The sequence below is a fragment of the Ascaphus truei genome, chromosome 8 (genome assembly GCF_040206685.1).
Source record: "Ascaphus truei isolate aAscTru1 chromosome 8, aAscTru1.hap1, whole genome shotgun sequence".
NCBI classification, from domain to species: domain Eukaryota; kingdom Metazoa; phylum Chordata; class Amphibia; order Anura; family Ascaphidae; genus Ascaphus; species Ascaphus truei.
The window spans coordinates 2,602,067-2,618,959 of NC_134490.1; the positions used below are offsets into that span (position 1 = coordinate 2,602,067).

General features: G+C 47.1%; 1 protein-coding gene across 2 annotated transcripts in view; it reads left to right on the forward strand.

Annotated features, from left to right (window-relative positions):
• Positions 1-9,230: 9,230 nt before the first annotated feature.
• Positions 9,231-16,893, forward strand: part of VCL (vinculin) — a 53,410-nt gene continuing 45,747 nt past the window's right edge. The window contains exon 1 of one of the 2 annotated variants that reach the window (XM_075610315.1): positions 9,231-9,945. In XM_075610315.1, coding sequence (XP_075466430.1) covers positions 9,778-9,945 — 168 coding nt within the window. In that variant the 5' untranslated portion in view covers positions 9,231-9,777. The remainder of the gene's footprint in view (positions 9,946-16,893) is intronic. The other variant, XM_075610316.1, reaches the window with a different exon arrangement.

A 16,893-nucleotide genomic window follows, 5' to 3' on the forward strand; every position in this document is an offset into this window, starting at 1 on the left:
GCAATAGTTCATTCAGTGCCCCAAAGTATTACTTATTAAAGAATGTTTTAATATATCAAAATACAGTGCTTCAGACTACAGAAAAAGATCATTACAAGAAGATACAATTACAGTAAATGCAGAACAATTTCTTAAAATAACAGGATAAAACAGAAAACATAAATCCCTACCACGTATAAAAAAAGATATAGATGGCACACCACTGCTTATAGCCAAAATGTAAACAAAAAATACACTTTTGGTGTTTACCTCTTGTTGATCCCGGCGTCCCAAAGCTGGGTCCTATGTGACAGTAATAAGCAAAAAAAATAGAAGGAGCACACAAAAGATTTTGGTGGTATCAAAAGACTACCAAGTGTATTAAAGCTGCAGTTCAGTCTTTTTTTTTTTTTTTTTTTACATTTATTTTTTTACTTCAATAGTTTCATGTGTGCAATCTCTAATTACCTAAAGAACTGTATAGCTGCAGCTCAATTCGTTTTCCATGTATTGATAGGTCGAAATTTGGTGACATATTAAAAGCTGGCATTTGTTTATAATCTGCTTGACTGGCAGTGGAAGCTCATGAATATTCATGAGCAATCCTGAACTGACAAGTGCTAGAGGGAGGGCAGGGCTGACAAAGGGGTGTGCCAGGGCTTGTGACAGGACATGAAGGGGCAGTGCCTTAGCAAATGCTTGTTAAAATAGAATACAAGAAAATTGGTCTTTCAAAGTTGTTTTTTTAAAAACAGAAAATGCTAAAAGTATTTTTTCTTACTACAGAACTGATTTATTAAAAAAAACAAACATGCAGGATATTGACTGAACTGCAGCTTTAATACATCAGAGTCAGTACAGGTAACGTTTCTGGACACCAGATCCCTTCCTCAGACAAAACACCTGAGGTGTTTGGTCTGAGGAAGGGACCTAGTGTCCAGAAACATTACCTGTACTGACTCTGATGTATTAATACACTAGGTAGTCTTTAGAAATTCCTACACAGTATGTTACCATATGTCATATGTTTTCCCCCAGAGAGGTCATTGGCGTAGAAAGATGAAAATTCAAGTGTTTGATCCTAAACACACCTCTGTTGAATTCAGATTTTAATAATACCTTGCCAAGTCTTATGTACAATTTTTCCCCTATGGAAACAGCTTTAACCAAACCCCTGTCTTAAATCAGCTGCTAGGTTCACGGTTTTACGACAGAGTAAAAAAACTCCTAACAAACGACGTTTAAGGTTTTAACTCAATATATAAACGCGATCATAACTTCCCTTCTCTAATAGTTATCAATAGATTCAGGTGTTTTTGATGGACCTAAGGAGACTAATGACCCTCTTGCTCCTAAATTTGAGTGACAAATGGATATCTATCCTTGACACCTCTCGTGTTGTGTTTGGTCTCCTTGCATGTGACTCTTTGCCATGATTACAGATATAGTATCTACCTCACATGATAGTCTCACATGATAGTCTCATTTTTAAGGATGACCTCACATGATAGTCTCATTTTTAATGAAGTCCCCCAACTAAGGCATGACCTGTGTGTCCCCTCTCTCTGGGATGCACAAGTAATCATTCACAACGTTTCGTTTTCTTAGAGGCTGACAGAGTAGTACCTGGCTATCGTTTTTATGTGTCACTTTCAGTGGGCCATCAGTGATAGGACCCCCCTATGAAGTCCTCTTTGTAGGTCTGCACAGACCCACAAAAAGTCTTGATCTCTCATAATCCCAATATATTGTATCTTTTAAATTCAAACTGTAGCTACATTAACCCCTGAAGCACCAGATTGATTAAAACACTTAATAGCTCATGATATTATCTTGACAAGCAGTGACAAGTTAAAGGGATCAGTCCTTCCTGGGACCAAAGTATACTAATGGCAGTGACAAGTTAAAGGGGTCACCTCTGAGTGATTGATGGGGTGTTTTTAAACAAAGTCTGACACCTGTAAGCATTTTTTAAAGTTATTTGGTAACATGGGGAGCCTTGGGGGGGAAGGGGGATGTAGACGGACGTTCACAGAGGTACACAATTGGAGACTTTTTGTAAGGTGAAATTATAACAAGGCTTTATTGTGCCTTTTCCTTTTCATCAGGAAACCATCCAAACACAGGGGGGGAACAAAGCTTCTATTCACTTGGGAGTATTTCTAGTGAAACACTATGCAATTAATTCACATCTCCCTTAGTCAAGCATTTCTCCCAGCCCCAAAACATATAGCATGAAATAAGCAGATATAAGAAGTCTCTTAAGAATGAAAGTCTTATCTGTTTCTTGGAGGGAAAATCTTCTCAGTTCCTGGTTCAGCTCCCTTCCCTCAGGGTGTGTCAGCTTCAGGTTTAGTAGTTTTCCCTGTGTCTTGAAATCAGCTCTGCTGTGTCTTCTGGCAGAGCTCAAGACATGGTCAGCTCCAGAGATCTGTGTTCTCTTGGTCAGTCTCTCCTGGGAGACTCAAGAACCCCTGCTCTGTCTCCAAAGGTCAGCTCACAAGTGAGCGAAGGAGTCCCTTCCTGTCTCAACAGACAGACTTTTGTAAGCAATCTAAATCAGGCAGGTGGTGTTTATTAATTGACTACCAGCAGTTAACCACCACACTGCTAGATTAAAGGCACATTACTTGTTACAGGGGGGATGATTTCCGCCGTTCCACCCACAGGTAAGGGATGGCTAACAGTACCCAGAATCTCTCCGACGTCTTTTGGGGCCCGAGCTTTTAGCCCCCTGCTCCTACTCTCTGGACTTTGCCTAGTGCTGTCCGAGACGCCCCACCATGGAAAACTTTAAAAAAAAAACATGACGAAGACTTACCTCTTTATCCAGAAATGTGATGAGTGAAGCACAACCAACCCAGCATTCAATACTTACAGTTTCATTCCGTCCTACTTTCTGTTCATCATGTGTTTCTAGCTTATATTGGATTCATTTTATAGCTTTAAATGTTGTCTGTTTATTTTTTGTGATTTTTCGCTTTAGATGTGGGGAGCACTTCCGCCGGGAGCAAAGCGCTACATAAATAAAGTTATTATTGTCTGAGGTCACGGTGTGTTCAGCAAAGGTTTGCACAGGTAAAGCGCCCCATTATATATATATATATATATATATATATATATATATATATATATATTAATTATAGGCTCTCTGGTAAGGACAAGGCGGAGAAAGGATAAGGAAAACATTTGATTGACAATCCCTCCTACATTCAGAGGCTTCATAGAAATGCAATTTGTAATTAATTTCCAAAGAACCAAAAAAAGCCAATTTTAGCACAAGCTAAATAGATTGTTAAATTGCTGATAAAAGGTTGTTTCTGTGGCTGGCTCTGTGGGAATGAGTCACCGAGGGGACAATTCATCACCATGAGGACAGTTCAATGTAGCGGGTCATTAAAAAAAAGTTAATACTCCTTTTTGGCTTCCTTAAAAGATTGAATTGGCCTTAAAATAACCGACTTATTTATGTATATACAGGCATACCCCGGTTTAAGGACACTCACTTTAAGTACACTCGCGAGTAAGTACATCTCGCCCAATAGGCAAACGGCAGCTCACGCATGCGCCTATCAGCACGCCCTGAACAGCAATACCGGCTCCCTACCTGTACCGAAGCTGTGCGCAAGCGGGGAGACTATAGAGCTTGTTACAAATGCGTTATTTACATCAGTTGTGCACGTATATGATGATTGCAGTACAGTACATGCATCTATAAGTGGGAAAAAGGTAGTGCTTCACTTTAAGTACATTCTCGCTTTACATACATGCTCCGGTCCCATTGCGTACGTTAATGCGGGGTATGCCTGTGTTACATACATGCTCCGGTCCCATTGCGTACGTTAATGCGGGGTATGTCTGTATTGTAAAAATGAAATACGTATCTCTTCTTGCCAGAAACACTGAATGGCTGACAAAAGATAACGATGTAAAAACCATTGAAAGCATTTGTGTAGCGTGAAAAGTGCAGTGTTTTTAAAGAAATATTTGAAAATAACTCTATACTTTACTGATTTTGTGGGATGTCAAAAGCGCCATTTAACCGATTAAACCGGTCACTGTCCTCGGTTAACGGTCCTAAATAGGTCTGTAATTTAATGAGCCATACTCCCACCTGTTTGTGTATCCTACCGTAGGGTGGCACCGACAGTTAGCCGTATATCCCCTATTTGGATCACTGTCCCACAATTGGAGGAGAGAAACTTGGTGAGACACTGGTCACATCTGTCTGTGTCACCGACATGCTATTTATTTTTAGTTATTTAATTTTAAAAAAATTACCAGGAAATAATACATTGAGAGTTACTTCTCGTTTTCAAGTATATCTTGGGCACAGAGATATAATGACTGTAATGAATATGGCAGAAATTAGAGAAGCCCAATGCTACACCCAACATGACATAAATACACAGTAAAATACTTATATATTTCTCTTGAAAAAGGTTCATTTAGTTTAACCCTTTGGCCAAAGCGTTGTAAGCTTGCGAGCCACGTCAAGGCAGACACCTGTTCGCAAGGCCTAACACTACCAGATAAAATACTAATATACCTCTATTAGGATTAAAAAAATATACCTCTATTAGGATTAAAAATCTAATTTACCTCTATTAGGAGGGAGAAAGACCACAGTGGGTCTATATCCATATGTAGCATTGGGCTTCTCTGTCGTCTGTTGTATACATATTGTATACATATGCCACATTCAATAGCTCTCCTTTTTGACACTTATATACATATATATTTTGTGGGGGCTCAGGGGTTCCCAAAAAGAGCTTGCTGGGGTTTTCTGTGTTTTGTTAACCTATTCTCAGCTGGCAGAAATGATTAAGTATTTTAATCAATCTGACACACGAGAGGTTAACATTGGTTACAAATTGGTTTAAAAATACAGGACTTTTTTTCATGGCAGGAGGAACCGCTGTCCATGCCTAGTTTTATGTGCCGATCTAAAGATAAAGAAAATCTGGTTTTGAAAGTATTGGGGTGATTGAAATATGGCTTCCCTGACACTAGAATAAACAGGGCCCTTTTAAATGTACCTGGAAAGAGATTCCCGAAGGGGATTTGCAAATACCAGGGGGCATGGCTAAATCCTGGGTCTCACAGCTATTCACAAGAATAACAAATAGATTTGTAACCGCTGTGATTACACAAATCAAATTATACAAAAACAACAGGATTTATCAAGCAATATCCTACATATGTTTGTTTTTAATAAATCAGTACTGTACCATGAGAAAATACTTCTAGTATTTTAAAAACAACAACTCTGAATTACATTTTTAATGTATTATAGTGTAACAGGCATTTTTTGTTTCTATACCATTTACAAAGTCACACCCCTTCCTCTTCTGAAACAGGCTCTGGCACACCCCTTTTTGGTGCCCCACCCTCTCTAGCAGTGCACCAATTGTGTCTAGTGACTGCCTGGTCACATGATCTTCCCCACAGAACTTTGCATCTTTGGTCCGCTGCTGCTGCTGCTGCACTGACAGCCATTTAGTGAACCCCCGAGCCAAAACTTCGTCGATCGATCACAGGAGAACAGATCGATCGGCAACTTAGCTAATTACTTATCATTATGTGGATTGTATTGATACATATATTAAAGGGGGCAGAAATATAAATATTTTTTTTTAACGGCAGCTTGGACTGCCGCGGTTAGTCGTAGAACTGTCATTAGTGATGGATGAAAAGGGTGGGTTGAAAACACAGAAAGGTGGGCTTATGTTGTTCTCAATTAAGGTAATTTAGAATATAAAACTCTACTTTTTAATTATGAGGTAGATTTCAACCAACGGAGTAACCAGCGTCAACACGATACGTGAAGTCCCACACCTCTCCACTCCCGACCTGTGTGAGGAAGAAGCCATACACATGTTTAGTGATAGCGTGTAGGATTCTTTGTTTACCTTTTTTATTAGATGACAATGTGTGCAGTTATTATAACTGTATGTTCCTGTAATAACCTTTTCCTGTAACCTAAGCAGTGCACTTTTTGTGTGTTAAAGCTAACCTTTAATAAGTGATACTTTGGGCTCTGATTGAACTGTTGCACGCTTTGTAGAGAGTAACTTACATTCCCAGACACCTTTTTTTTCTGTTAAGTACATCGTTTTCTTAATAAACAAGAGACCAGAGGCTCTGTACGCACACGCAATAATGAATTTGTTGACGGCGGATTAAATATATATATTGTAACAGAGTGCGGGTACATTTGTACTAATCTGACGTACCTTGCGCAGGAGGAGAAAAGTGGGGCAGCGAGACAGCTGTGTGCATTAACCCTGGTTGCATATACACCTGTATGTCACGCGCTCACGTGCGCTGTTCGTGACAGATGGTATATTGGGACGGATTGAGTGGAGATACACAATTATACATTTATTCCGAGCCGAAATCTAACAGAAGCGGTGTGCGCTAGACCTGCAGCCTTTTCCGAGTAAAAGTGAGGAACACTTAACAGCTTCCGGAAACTTTACTGTGAAAGCCAATTATTTCTAAAACAGGAGACTGTATCCTAATAATAATAATAACAATATTAATACATGTATTAGAATGGTTTAATAATAATAAATATGTGTGCTGGGAGATAGTAATGAGGACCGGAGTTGCAGGCCGGTCTGAGTCACGTATATGTTTTTGCAAGAGATATTCTGTATTTGTTTAATATGTCTATGAATCTCCACCCCCCCCCTCCCCTCTTTCCTCTCCCCATTATTATTATTTCAATTTCTGTCATTTATTTTTACCGTGGAAATGTTAATTTGATGTGCTGTCTTTGTTATGATACCCAGATATAAAAATACGAAATAAAAAAGTAACCATAATAATAATAAACATTTTTTTTTTAAATCCGCCTGCAGAATTTTCCAGGGACGTGCGCAATCAGAAGGCCAAAAAGTTGACAATTAATGCTACGTAGAGAAAATAAAGTGTGATTTTTCTAGTGTCCTAGAAAAATCAGGTCAATTGCTGATATTTGCTCTGCGTGAGTAGAGCAGTTACAGGGGGAAGTGGTTATAAACCACACAATGTACAAACCTTTAACTCGGGAGCTAAGAACATCACCACAGACCGACGCATAAGAAGAAGCTGAGAGAATCAGGGTGGGAGTGACAGCACAATTTGTACATCATCTCCAGGAAAAGTTATTTTTAAAGAGGCAATGTACCAAAAGTAAATATATTCATAAATAGTGGCAACAAAATCTTATCACTCAGAGCAGCAGTGGTCAAAGCGGTTTAAAAAAACACCTGAACCCCCCCTCGTGTGCGCACATTCACATCTCTGACCGGTCTGCAGCCCTGCTATCCCCCATTATCTCTTAGCATACAATGCGTCTACTGCAGCCAGGGATTCTAGGAAATTACGTGCAAAAAATACCTCTGGATTGTACTTTACAAATGTGCAGCTCCCTCTGGAAAATAAAGGCTTAAGCAATATTGATGTGTAATTTTTTTTTTTTAATGGTGAAATAATTTCTAAAATAAATCCAAATAAAGTGGAATTGTTAGTTTGGGCAACTTGTCACAGTATACCGGGTCCACCCGTGCCTGTGTCACACTGTATCCCTGCTCCCCTGTGTCTGTCACACTGTATCCCTGCTCCTCCTGTGCCAGTGTCACACTGTATCCCTGCTCCCCCTGTGCCTGTGTCACACTGTATCCCAGCTCCCCCTGTGTCTGTGTCACACTGTATCCCTGCTCCCCTGTGTCTGTGTCACACTGTATCCCTGCTCCCCTGTGTCTGTGTCACACTGTATCCCTGCTCCCCTGTGTCTGTGTCACACTGTATCCCTGCTCCCCTGTGCCTGTGTCACACTGTATCCCAGCTCCCCCTGTGTCTGTGTCACACTGTATCCCTGCTACCCCTGTGTCTGTGTCACACTGTATCCCTGCTCCTCCTGTGCCTGTGTCACACTGTATCCCTGCTCCTCCTGTGCCTGTGTCACACTGTATCCCTGCTCCTCCTGTGTCTGTCACACTGTATCCCTGCTCCCCTGTGTCTGTCACACTGTATCCCAGCTCCCCCTGTGTCTGTGTCACACTGTATCCCAGCTCCCCCTGTGTCTGTGTCACACTGTATCCCTGCTCCCCCTGTGTCTGTGTCACACTGTATCCCTGCTCCCCCTGTGTCTGTGTCACACTGTATCCCTGCTCCCCCTGTGTCTGTCACACTGTATCCCTGCTCCCCTGTGTCTGTGTCACACTGTATCCCAGCTCCCCCTGTGTCTGTGTCACACTGTATCCCAGCTCCCCTGTGCCTGTGTCACACTGTATCCCTGCTCCCCCTGTGTCTGTGTCACACTGTATCCCAGCTCCCCCTGTGTCTGTGTCACACTGTATCCCTGCTCCCCCTGTGTCTGTGTCACACTGTATCCCTGCTCCTCCTGTGCCTGTGTCACACTATCCCAGCTCCCCCTGTGTCTGTGTCACACTGTATCCCTGCTCCCCCTGCGCCTGTGTCACACTGTATCCCTGCTCCCCCTGTGTCTGTGTCACACTGTATCCCAGCTCCCCCTGTGCCTGTGTCACACTGTATCCCAGCTCCCCCTGTGCCTGTGTCACACTGTATCCCTGCTCCCCCTGTGCCTGTGTCACACTGTATCCCTGCTCCCCCGTGTCTGTCACACTGTATCCTTCCTCCCCGTGTCACACTGTATCCCTGGTTTCACACTAGTGTCTGTCACACTGTATCCCTGCTCCCCTGTGTCTGTCACACTATATCCCTGCTCCTCCTGTGCCTGTGTCACACTGTATCCCTGCTCCCCCGTGTCTGTCACACTGTATCCCTGCTCCCCTGTGTCTGTCACACTGTATCCTTCCTCCCCGTGTCACACTGTATCCCTGGTTTCACACTTGTGTCTGTCACACTGTATCCCTGCTCCCCTGTGTCTGTCACACTGTATCCCTGCTCCCCTGTGTCTGTGTCACACTGTATCCCTGCTCCCCCTGTGTCTGTCACACTATATCCCTGGTGTCACACTTGTCTCTGTACACGTCACAGCTCCTTGCATTCCTTCCCTCTCTCCTCCAGCAGTGACGTCAGAACCCCAGGAATCCCCTCCCGCTCTCCCAGGCTTCTCCTTATAAGGAGATCACAGCGCGTGACGTCACCTGGCCGGGATCAAGGCAGCCTGTGTGAGCGACACCGCCAGCGACCAATGGCAGCGCTGCGAGCGGGACAGAAGGGGGCGGGACCTCGTGGGTTGGTTGTCTTGGCCGGCTGTGGGCGTGGGGTGGTGACATCACCAAGCGGCCAGGGAGAGACTGGAGTTGGGGTGTGTTGGGTGGAAGTGTCCGGAGAGGGTGAGCACACCCGGCCGAGAGAGGAGTGACACGTGCAGGGGGGCAAGACACCCGAGAGAGGAGGCACCCTAAAAAGAGAGCATCCTACAGAGAGAGCAGGGCTGTGGGTGGGTGACCCCAGTCTGTAGGGTGCAGTGTCAGTGGGTGGGTGACCCCAGTCTGTAGGGTGCAGTGTCAGTGGGTGGGTGACCCCAGTCTGTAGGGTGCAGTGTCAGTGGGTGTGAGACCCCAGTCTGTAGGGTGCAGTGTCAGTGGGTGGGTGACCCCAGTCTGTAGGGTGCAGTGTCAGTGGGTGGGTGACCCCAGTCTGTAGGGTGCAGTGTCAGTGGGTGGGTGACCCCAGTCTGTAGGGTGCAGTGTCAGTGGGTGGGTGACCCCAGTCTGTAGGGTGCAGTGTCAGTGGGTGGGTGACCCCAGTCTGTAGGGTGCAGTGTCAGTGGGTGAGGTTCCTTTTCTTGGGTGAGTGGGGTGTACTCCGGCCGGCACCATGCCTGTATTCCACACCAAGACCATAGAGAGTATCCTGGAGCCGGTGGCCCAGCAGATCTCGCACTTGGTCATCATGCACGAAGAGGGCGAGGTGGACGGGAAGGCCATCCCGGAGCTTACCTCGCCCGTGGCCGCAGTGCAAGCAGCGGTCAGCAACCTGGTGCGGGTGAGTACCCGGACTTTATGAGATCACCCGATTAGGGTGACCATTGTACCCAGATTATATCACTATATCCATTGTAAAGTGATTCTAACACATGGAGCAGCGTGTACTGCGCGAGTCATACTCGGTATTGGTTTATGCGGCTGCATATTTATTTCCATGTGGAGTATAACATGTTGCCTGCGTGCATATATTACCCCCTATACACATCCACACCTCCCCTCCCATACATATCCACACACCCCCTCCCCTCCCATACCTATCCACACTCCCCACACCATCCCATACATCCACCCCATCCCATACATCCACCCCATCCCATACATCCACCCCATCCCATACATCCACCCAATCCCATACATCCACAACCCCCCACCCATCCCATATATCCATCCACACCCCCCCATTCATCCGCCCCCCCCATCCCATCCATCTGCCCCCCCACATCCACACCCCCATCCCACCCCCCCCCCAAAACTAACCAAAGTCATGGAAAAATGTGTTCACTCCCAATTAAGCGATTACTATACCAAGACAAATTTCCCTAGCCAATTCCAATCTGGCTTTCACCCCAAACACTCCACCGTAACTACCCTGCTAAAAGTTTACAATGAAATCCAGTGTGGAATGGAACGGGGTCAACTCACTGGTGCAATATTCCTAGATTTTGCAAAGGCTTTTGATACTGTTGATCATGTTATCCTGCTTAACAAACTCCAGAGCTCTGGAATAGGGAAACATGCTTTAAACTGGTTTCATTCCTACCTATCAGGAAGATCCCAACATGTGTCCATCTCAGGCTCTAACTCCAACCCCCTGGATATCACCTGTGGTGTCCCGCAAGGCTCTGTTCTGGGCCCCCTACTCTTCTCAGTGTTCATCAATGATTTTCCCACAGCTTGTAAGGAAGCCTCAATACACATGTATGCAGATGACACAATCCTATATGCGCACAGCCATAGCCTCTCTGACCTTCAACACGTACTTCAGTCTGACTTTTTGAGACTCGAAAACTGGATTTCCCACAACAAACTGTTTTTAAACACTGACAAGACTGTAACAATGGTATTTGGGACCAAGACTAAAATTTTTAAGCTTACAGCGACTGAGCTCCAGATTAGAACCAACACTAACACCACCCTAACTCCTGTTACTAGTTTTTTAAATACCTGGGCATATGCTTTGACTCCCACTTAACATTCGGGATGCACATTGATACCCTGACATCCAAAACCTATGCCAAACTAGGGGTACTTTACAGGAACAAATCCTCCCTTAGGCCTCGGACATGTTAACATAACAGTGCTGACGCTCATGCTCTCCTGCTCAAGCAGGAGATTTTTTTGTATCCTTGCATGAGTGCGCTTGTGGCAGGCGGGGCGGGAGGCGGGGCTAGCGCGTCACGGCGCTGACGTCACGGACTGCCATTGGCTTTTGGCGGTCACCTGAACGGCCCTCCACTTCCCTCAGCAGGAAAAATGAAATTATACTGTCGGCTGCAATTCCACACGCCTGCGGAAGTGCCATCTAAAGCCGCACTCAGTAGGGATGATGGCGGTAAGTGGCGCGGGTCAGCGCTGTCTTTTGGACCCTGGCCTAAGCCTGTTGGTCAGAAAGCGTATCGCACAGCAGATGCTAATGCCAATTATCGACTATGGAGACATAGTATACGGGTCGGCACCTCAAACCCACCTTAGCAAACTTGACACCCTCTACATTTCACTATGCTGTTTTGTTCTCCAATGCAACTTCAACACACATCACTGCGAAATGCTCAAAGAACTAGATTGGTCATCACTTGTCTAGGCGCAAAGTTCACCTTTCCTGTCTTGCCTTCAAATAGTTTGGGCAAGCTACCCACCTATCTGAACAAGCTCCTCACCCCTACCACACGCAGCACTTCTCATCTGAGATCTGACTCCAAAAGACGGTTCTTGGTCCCAAGGTTCAACAAAGTATCCGGCCGCTCCTCCTTCTCTTACCGTGCACCCAAAACTGGAACAGTCTACTGGAAACTCTCACTGCCACCACCAGTCTGAGTTATTTCAAAACTAAAGCTGTCTCACATTTTAATCTGGTCTGTAACTGTTACATACGCCTATAACATGTATTCTCTCTTGCTGTGCATGCAATGTCTTGTGTATAATGTATAACCCTGTACACTTATGTAACTGTATTTGTAACCATGTATTATTTGTCATCATAACTCTATGCCCAGGACATACTGTACTTGATAACGAGAGGTAACTCTGTGTATTACTGCCTGGTAACACGTTATATCTCTGTGCCCAGGACATGCGTGAGAACGAGCGGTAACTCTCACTGTATTACTGCCTGTAACACACGTTATATCTCTGTGCCCAGGACATGCGTGAGAACGAGCGGTAACTCTCAGTGTATTACTGCCTGTAACACATCTTATAACTCTGTGCCCAGGACATGTGTGAGAACGGGAGGTAACTCTCACTGTATTACTGCCTGTAACACACATTATATCTCTGTGCCCAGGACATGCATAAGAACGAGCGGTAACTCTCAGTGTATTACTGCCTGTAACACGTTATAACTCTGTGCCCAGGACATGCGTGAGAGCGAAAGGTAACTCTCACTGTATTACTGCCTGTAACACGTTATAACTCTGTGCCCAGGACATGCGTGAGAACGAGAGGTAACTCTCACTGTATTACTGCCTGTAACACAAGTTATAACTCTGTGCCCAGGACATGTGTGAGAACGAGCGGTAACTCTGTGTATTACTGCCTGGTAACACATTTTTATAAATAAATGAATCCCATCCACACCACCCCCTTTCCCATCCCATCCCATCCACACCACCCCCTTTCCCTTCCCATCCCACATGGATATTCCAGGCAGAAGGTGACACATTGTGTGCTCATTTGCATGTAATTTCCCAGAATCCCTTGCTGCAGTGGGAGCACTGTGCTTGGTGATAATGGTGAAAGGCAGGGTACAGACCTGTCTAAGACATGTGAATGTGCTCACAAGTGATATTCTTTGTGTGTGTGTGTGTATCTCTCTCACACACATATACACACATACGGGATTGGGGCACACAGTTAAATAGTACAGACCGTACCACAGGAGAGGGCGCTGATATTCGAGTACCTGTAAGGTACTGTACAAGCATAACACAGCTAGGCACACCAAAAATATGCAAAACATGTATTTTTTGGCCCAACATTTCGGCTCCCTCTGGATAAAGGCTTGCATATTAATGGTGTGCCTATCCCTTTGTTGTTCTTGTATATAAACACACACACGCACTTTGCTTCATGTTAATAAACACACATGTGGACAGAGATGTGGTGTCCACCCATCACACAGTGTCAGGTCCCCATGGCTCTGTCAGTCACCGTGTGTCTTGTATCCGGGTCTTGGTGCAGAGGGTACATTCCATCTCAAGCTGCCACACACTTCCTGTGACTCTCCTTGTTTCTTGTTTGGATCTTGTAGTCCGTGTCCCTTGCTGGGCTGCTCAGACCTCGTCCTGGGGGGCATCCCGTGCATTATGGGGGTCCCGGAGGGCATCCCGTGCATTATAGGGGTCCCGGAGGGCATCCCGTGCATTATGGGGGGTCCCGGAGGGCATCCCGTGCATTATGGGGGGTCCCGGAGGGCATCCCGTGCATTATGGGGGGTCCCGGGGGGCATCCCGTGCATTATGGGGGGTCCCGAGGGGCATCCCGTGCATTATGGGGGGTCCCGGGGGGCATCCCGTGCATTATGGGGGGTCCCGGGGGGCATCCCGTGCATTATGGGGGTCCCAGGGGGCATCCCATACATTATTGGGGAAACTTGCATACAGACCTCTCTAGTTTGGCTATTTCCATATTTGTTAAACGTGACACTAACGATGAGACGCTTTACACGCTTGTGAGAACACAGACCATGAGTTCTGCTCCGTGTAGTTTTTTAATAAATAAAATAATCTTGCCATATATACCGTGCGTTTTTGTGGGTTACATGAGGTCACCCGGTACTATGTACATTCCGCTGTGATGTCATTGCGCCAGATTTATCACTGGAGAAAATCCCATTAAGAGCACTGACTCTTCCCAGCCTTGGGGCTGGTAACCCCCAGTTTGGGCACAGGCGGGCCAGTTTGGGCTGTCACTCTGTAGCTCCTGTGTTCTTTCATGTGGGTGCTCAGGTGCAGATAGGAAGACGTTATTTCCTCCCCTTCCCTGACACATTTCAGAGTGAGCAGCCCAACAGCTGCCCTGTATATCCCCTATATATATATCACCATCTACATTCCTGCATTCCACGTGTCAGGGGGCCCGGGAGGACAGGGTGAGGGGAGATGTCTGCTCTCTGGGGCAGGGTGAGGGGAGATGTCTGCTCTCCTGGGCTTTTAGTAGGAAGAGGAGAGGAAATGTTGGATTATTAAAATGCCATCAAATGACAGGACCGTGTCAAAAGGTCAGGGACTGTATTTGCCTGGTGTTTGTGACATAAAATACACATGTCCTTCCGGGGATCTGTTATTTACTAACGGTGCTGTCGCTGGGGGGGTCAGGGGTACAGGGTATCGCTGCTTTTTTGTTGCCAATTTCAAGGCTATAATCACATTTACTTTGAATAATAAGGAATTTGTTGTAAATGATCTCTCTAGTTCTTTTTTATATACGCTGTAAACATTTAGAAACGGTAATTCCACTCGATGAATATTTTATTAGAGTGAAATATTCTGACTGATGTTTCGTAGACTAAAACTCCAGTCGCCAGGGAGCCTGGCTCAATTCCTGGTGTGATAGCCGTGTGACTTTGGACAAGTCACTGTATCTCCCTGTGCCTCAGGCACCAAAATCCTAGATTGTAAGCTCTGCGGGGCAGGGACTCGTGCCTGCAAAAAGTCCATGTACAATGCTGGGTACCGCGCGCTGTACTGTGACGCACTTTGAGTCCTATTGGGAGAAAAGCGCTATATGAAATAAAGTTATTATTAAAACTACGTTGACACCTTTTTTGAAAGGTCCCTCCCGAGTCCTGCAATGTCACTGGCAGCTCAGCGAAGGGTCTGGGAATACTCTGTGCACAGAGGAATATTTTTGGGATGGTCCCCCCTCTTGATGTAAACCACAAGGCTCTACATAGCTGGGATCAGAGGGCCATACAGAAAGTAATGGCACTGTGCCGTGAAAACATGGCGACTTAGCACATTTTGTTAGAGTTTGGTGTTATATTCGTTTGGGGTTAGGTGAGAGGTGGTGCGATGGGAGGTGGTGCGATGGCGAGGTGGTGCGATGGCGAGGTGGTGCGATGGGCGGTTAGATGCGGGGGCTGGATCTGAGGGTATGTATTGGGAGGTGTGTGTTAGGTGGGAGGGGGTGCGTTGGGAGGTGTGGGAGGGGGTGCGTTGGGGAGGGGGTGCGTTGGGAGGGTTTTTTAGGTGGGTGGGAGTGCTTTGGGAGGTGTGGGAGGGGGTGCGTTGGGAGGGGGTGTTAGGTGGGTGGGAGTGCGTTGGGAGGTGTGGGAGGGAGTGCGTTGGGAGGTGTGGGTGGGAGTGCGTTGGGAGGTGTAGGAGGGGGTGTTAGGTGGGAGGGGGTTTGTTGGGAGTTGTTGGGGGGTGTCGGGTGGGAGGGGGTGCATTGGGAGGTGTAGGAGGGGGTGTTAGGTGGGAGGGGGTTTGTTGGGAGGTGTGAGTGGGGTTGCGTTGGGAGGTGTGGGAGGGGGTGTGTTAGGTGGGAGGGGGTGTGTTAGGTGGGAGGGGGTGTGTTAGGTGGGAGGGGGTGCATTGGGAGGTGTAGGAGGGGGTGTTAGGTGGGAGTGGGTTTGTTGGGAGGTGTGAGTGGGGGTGCGTTGGGAGGTGTGGGAGGGGGTGCGTTGGGAGGTGTGGGAGGGGGTGTGTTAGGTGGGAGGGGGTGCGTTGGGAGGTGTGGGAGGAGGTGTGTTAGGTGGGAGGGGGTGCGTTGGGGGGGGTCGGGTGGGAGGGAGTGTGTTAGGTTGGAGGGGGTGCGTTGGGAGGTGTGGGAGGGGGTGTGTTAGGTTGGAGGGGGTGCGTTGGGAGGTGTGGGAGGGGGTGCATTGGGAGGTGTGGGACGGGGTGTGTTAGGTTGGAGGGGGTGCGTTGGGAGGTGTGGGAGGAGGTGTGTTAGGTGGGAGGGGGTGCGTTGGGAGGTGTGGGAGGGTGTGTGTTGGGGGTGTGTGTTGCGGGGGGTCGGGTGGGAGGGGGTGCGTTGGGAGGTGTGGGAGGGTGTGTGTTGGGGGGGGTCGGGTGGGAGGGGGTGCGTTGGGAGGTGTGGGAGGGTGTGTGTTGGGGGGGGTCGGGTGGGAGGGGGTGCGGTGGGAGGTGTGGGAGGGGGTGGGCTAGGTGGGAGGGGGTGTGTTGGGAGGTGTGGGAGGGTGTGTGTTGGGGGGGGGGTCGGGTGGGAGGGGGTGCATTGCTGGTCCCTCTGACACTCTATGGTTCATTCACATTTGATGCAGTTTTTTCTGCTGCCTCCTCTCGCCCTTTTTTAATCTTGTGTGTGAAGTGACAATAATAACAATGACCTGAGTTTGCGTGGCCCACCCCACACGGGTCCCCAGACTCCCTGATCTCAGCAGGTGTATAATCTGCAGATAGAGACTGTACCCAGTAATAACAGTACAGCTCCTGTTTGCCACCCTGTTCCCTCTCACCGCTGCCAGCAGTGCCAACATGTAACCCCTTCACTGCTTGGTACAGCATTGCGAGTTCTTTTGTCACTGAAGGGGTTAACCATAGCAGCTCTTCTCTGCTCAGTGGGGGGGCCCTCCTCGCCCCCCCCCCCCTCGCCCCCTCCCCTCCTCCTCCATACCTTAATGTAACCATATGATGCAGGACGCTGCTTTAAAACCAGGAAGGGGTCCCCTTGCATTCTGGCTCCTGTCACCTTCTAAAAGTGTCCTCAGAGGCCGCCCCAGACTATCTGGAGACAGGGCAGCTGCTGGACAGGTGTCACCTCG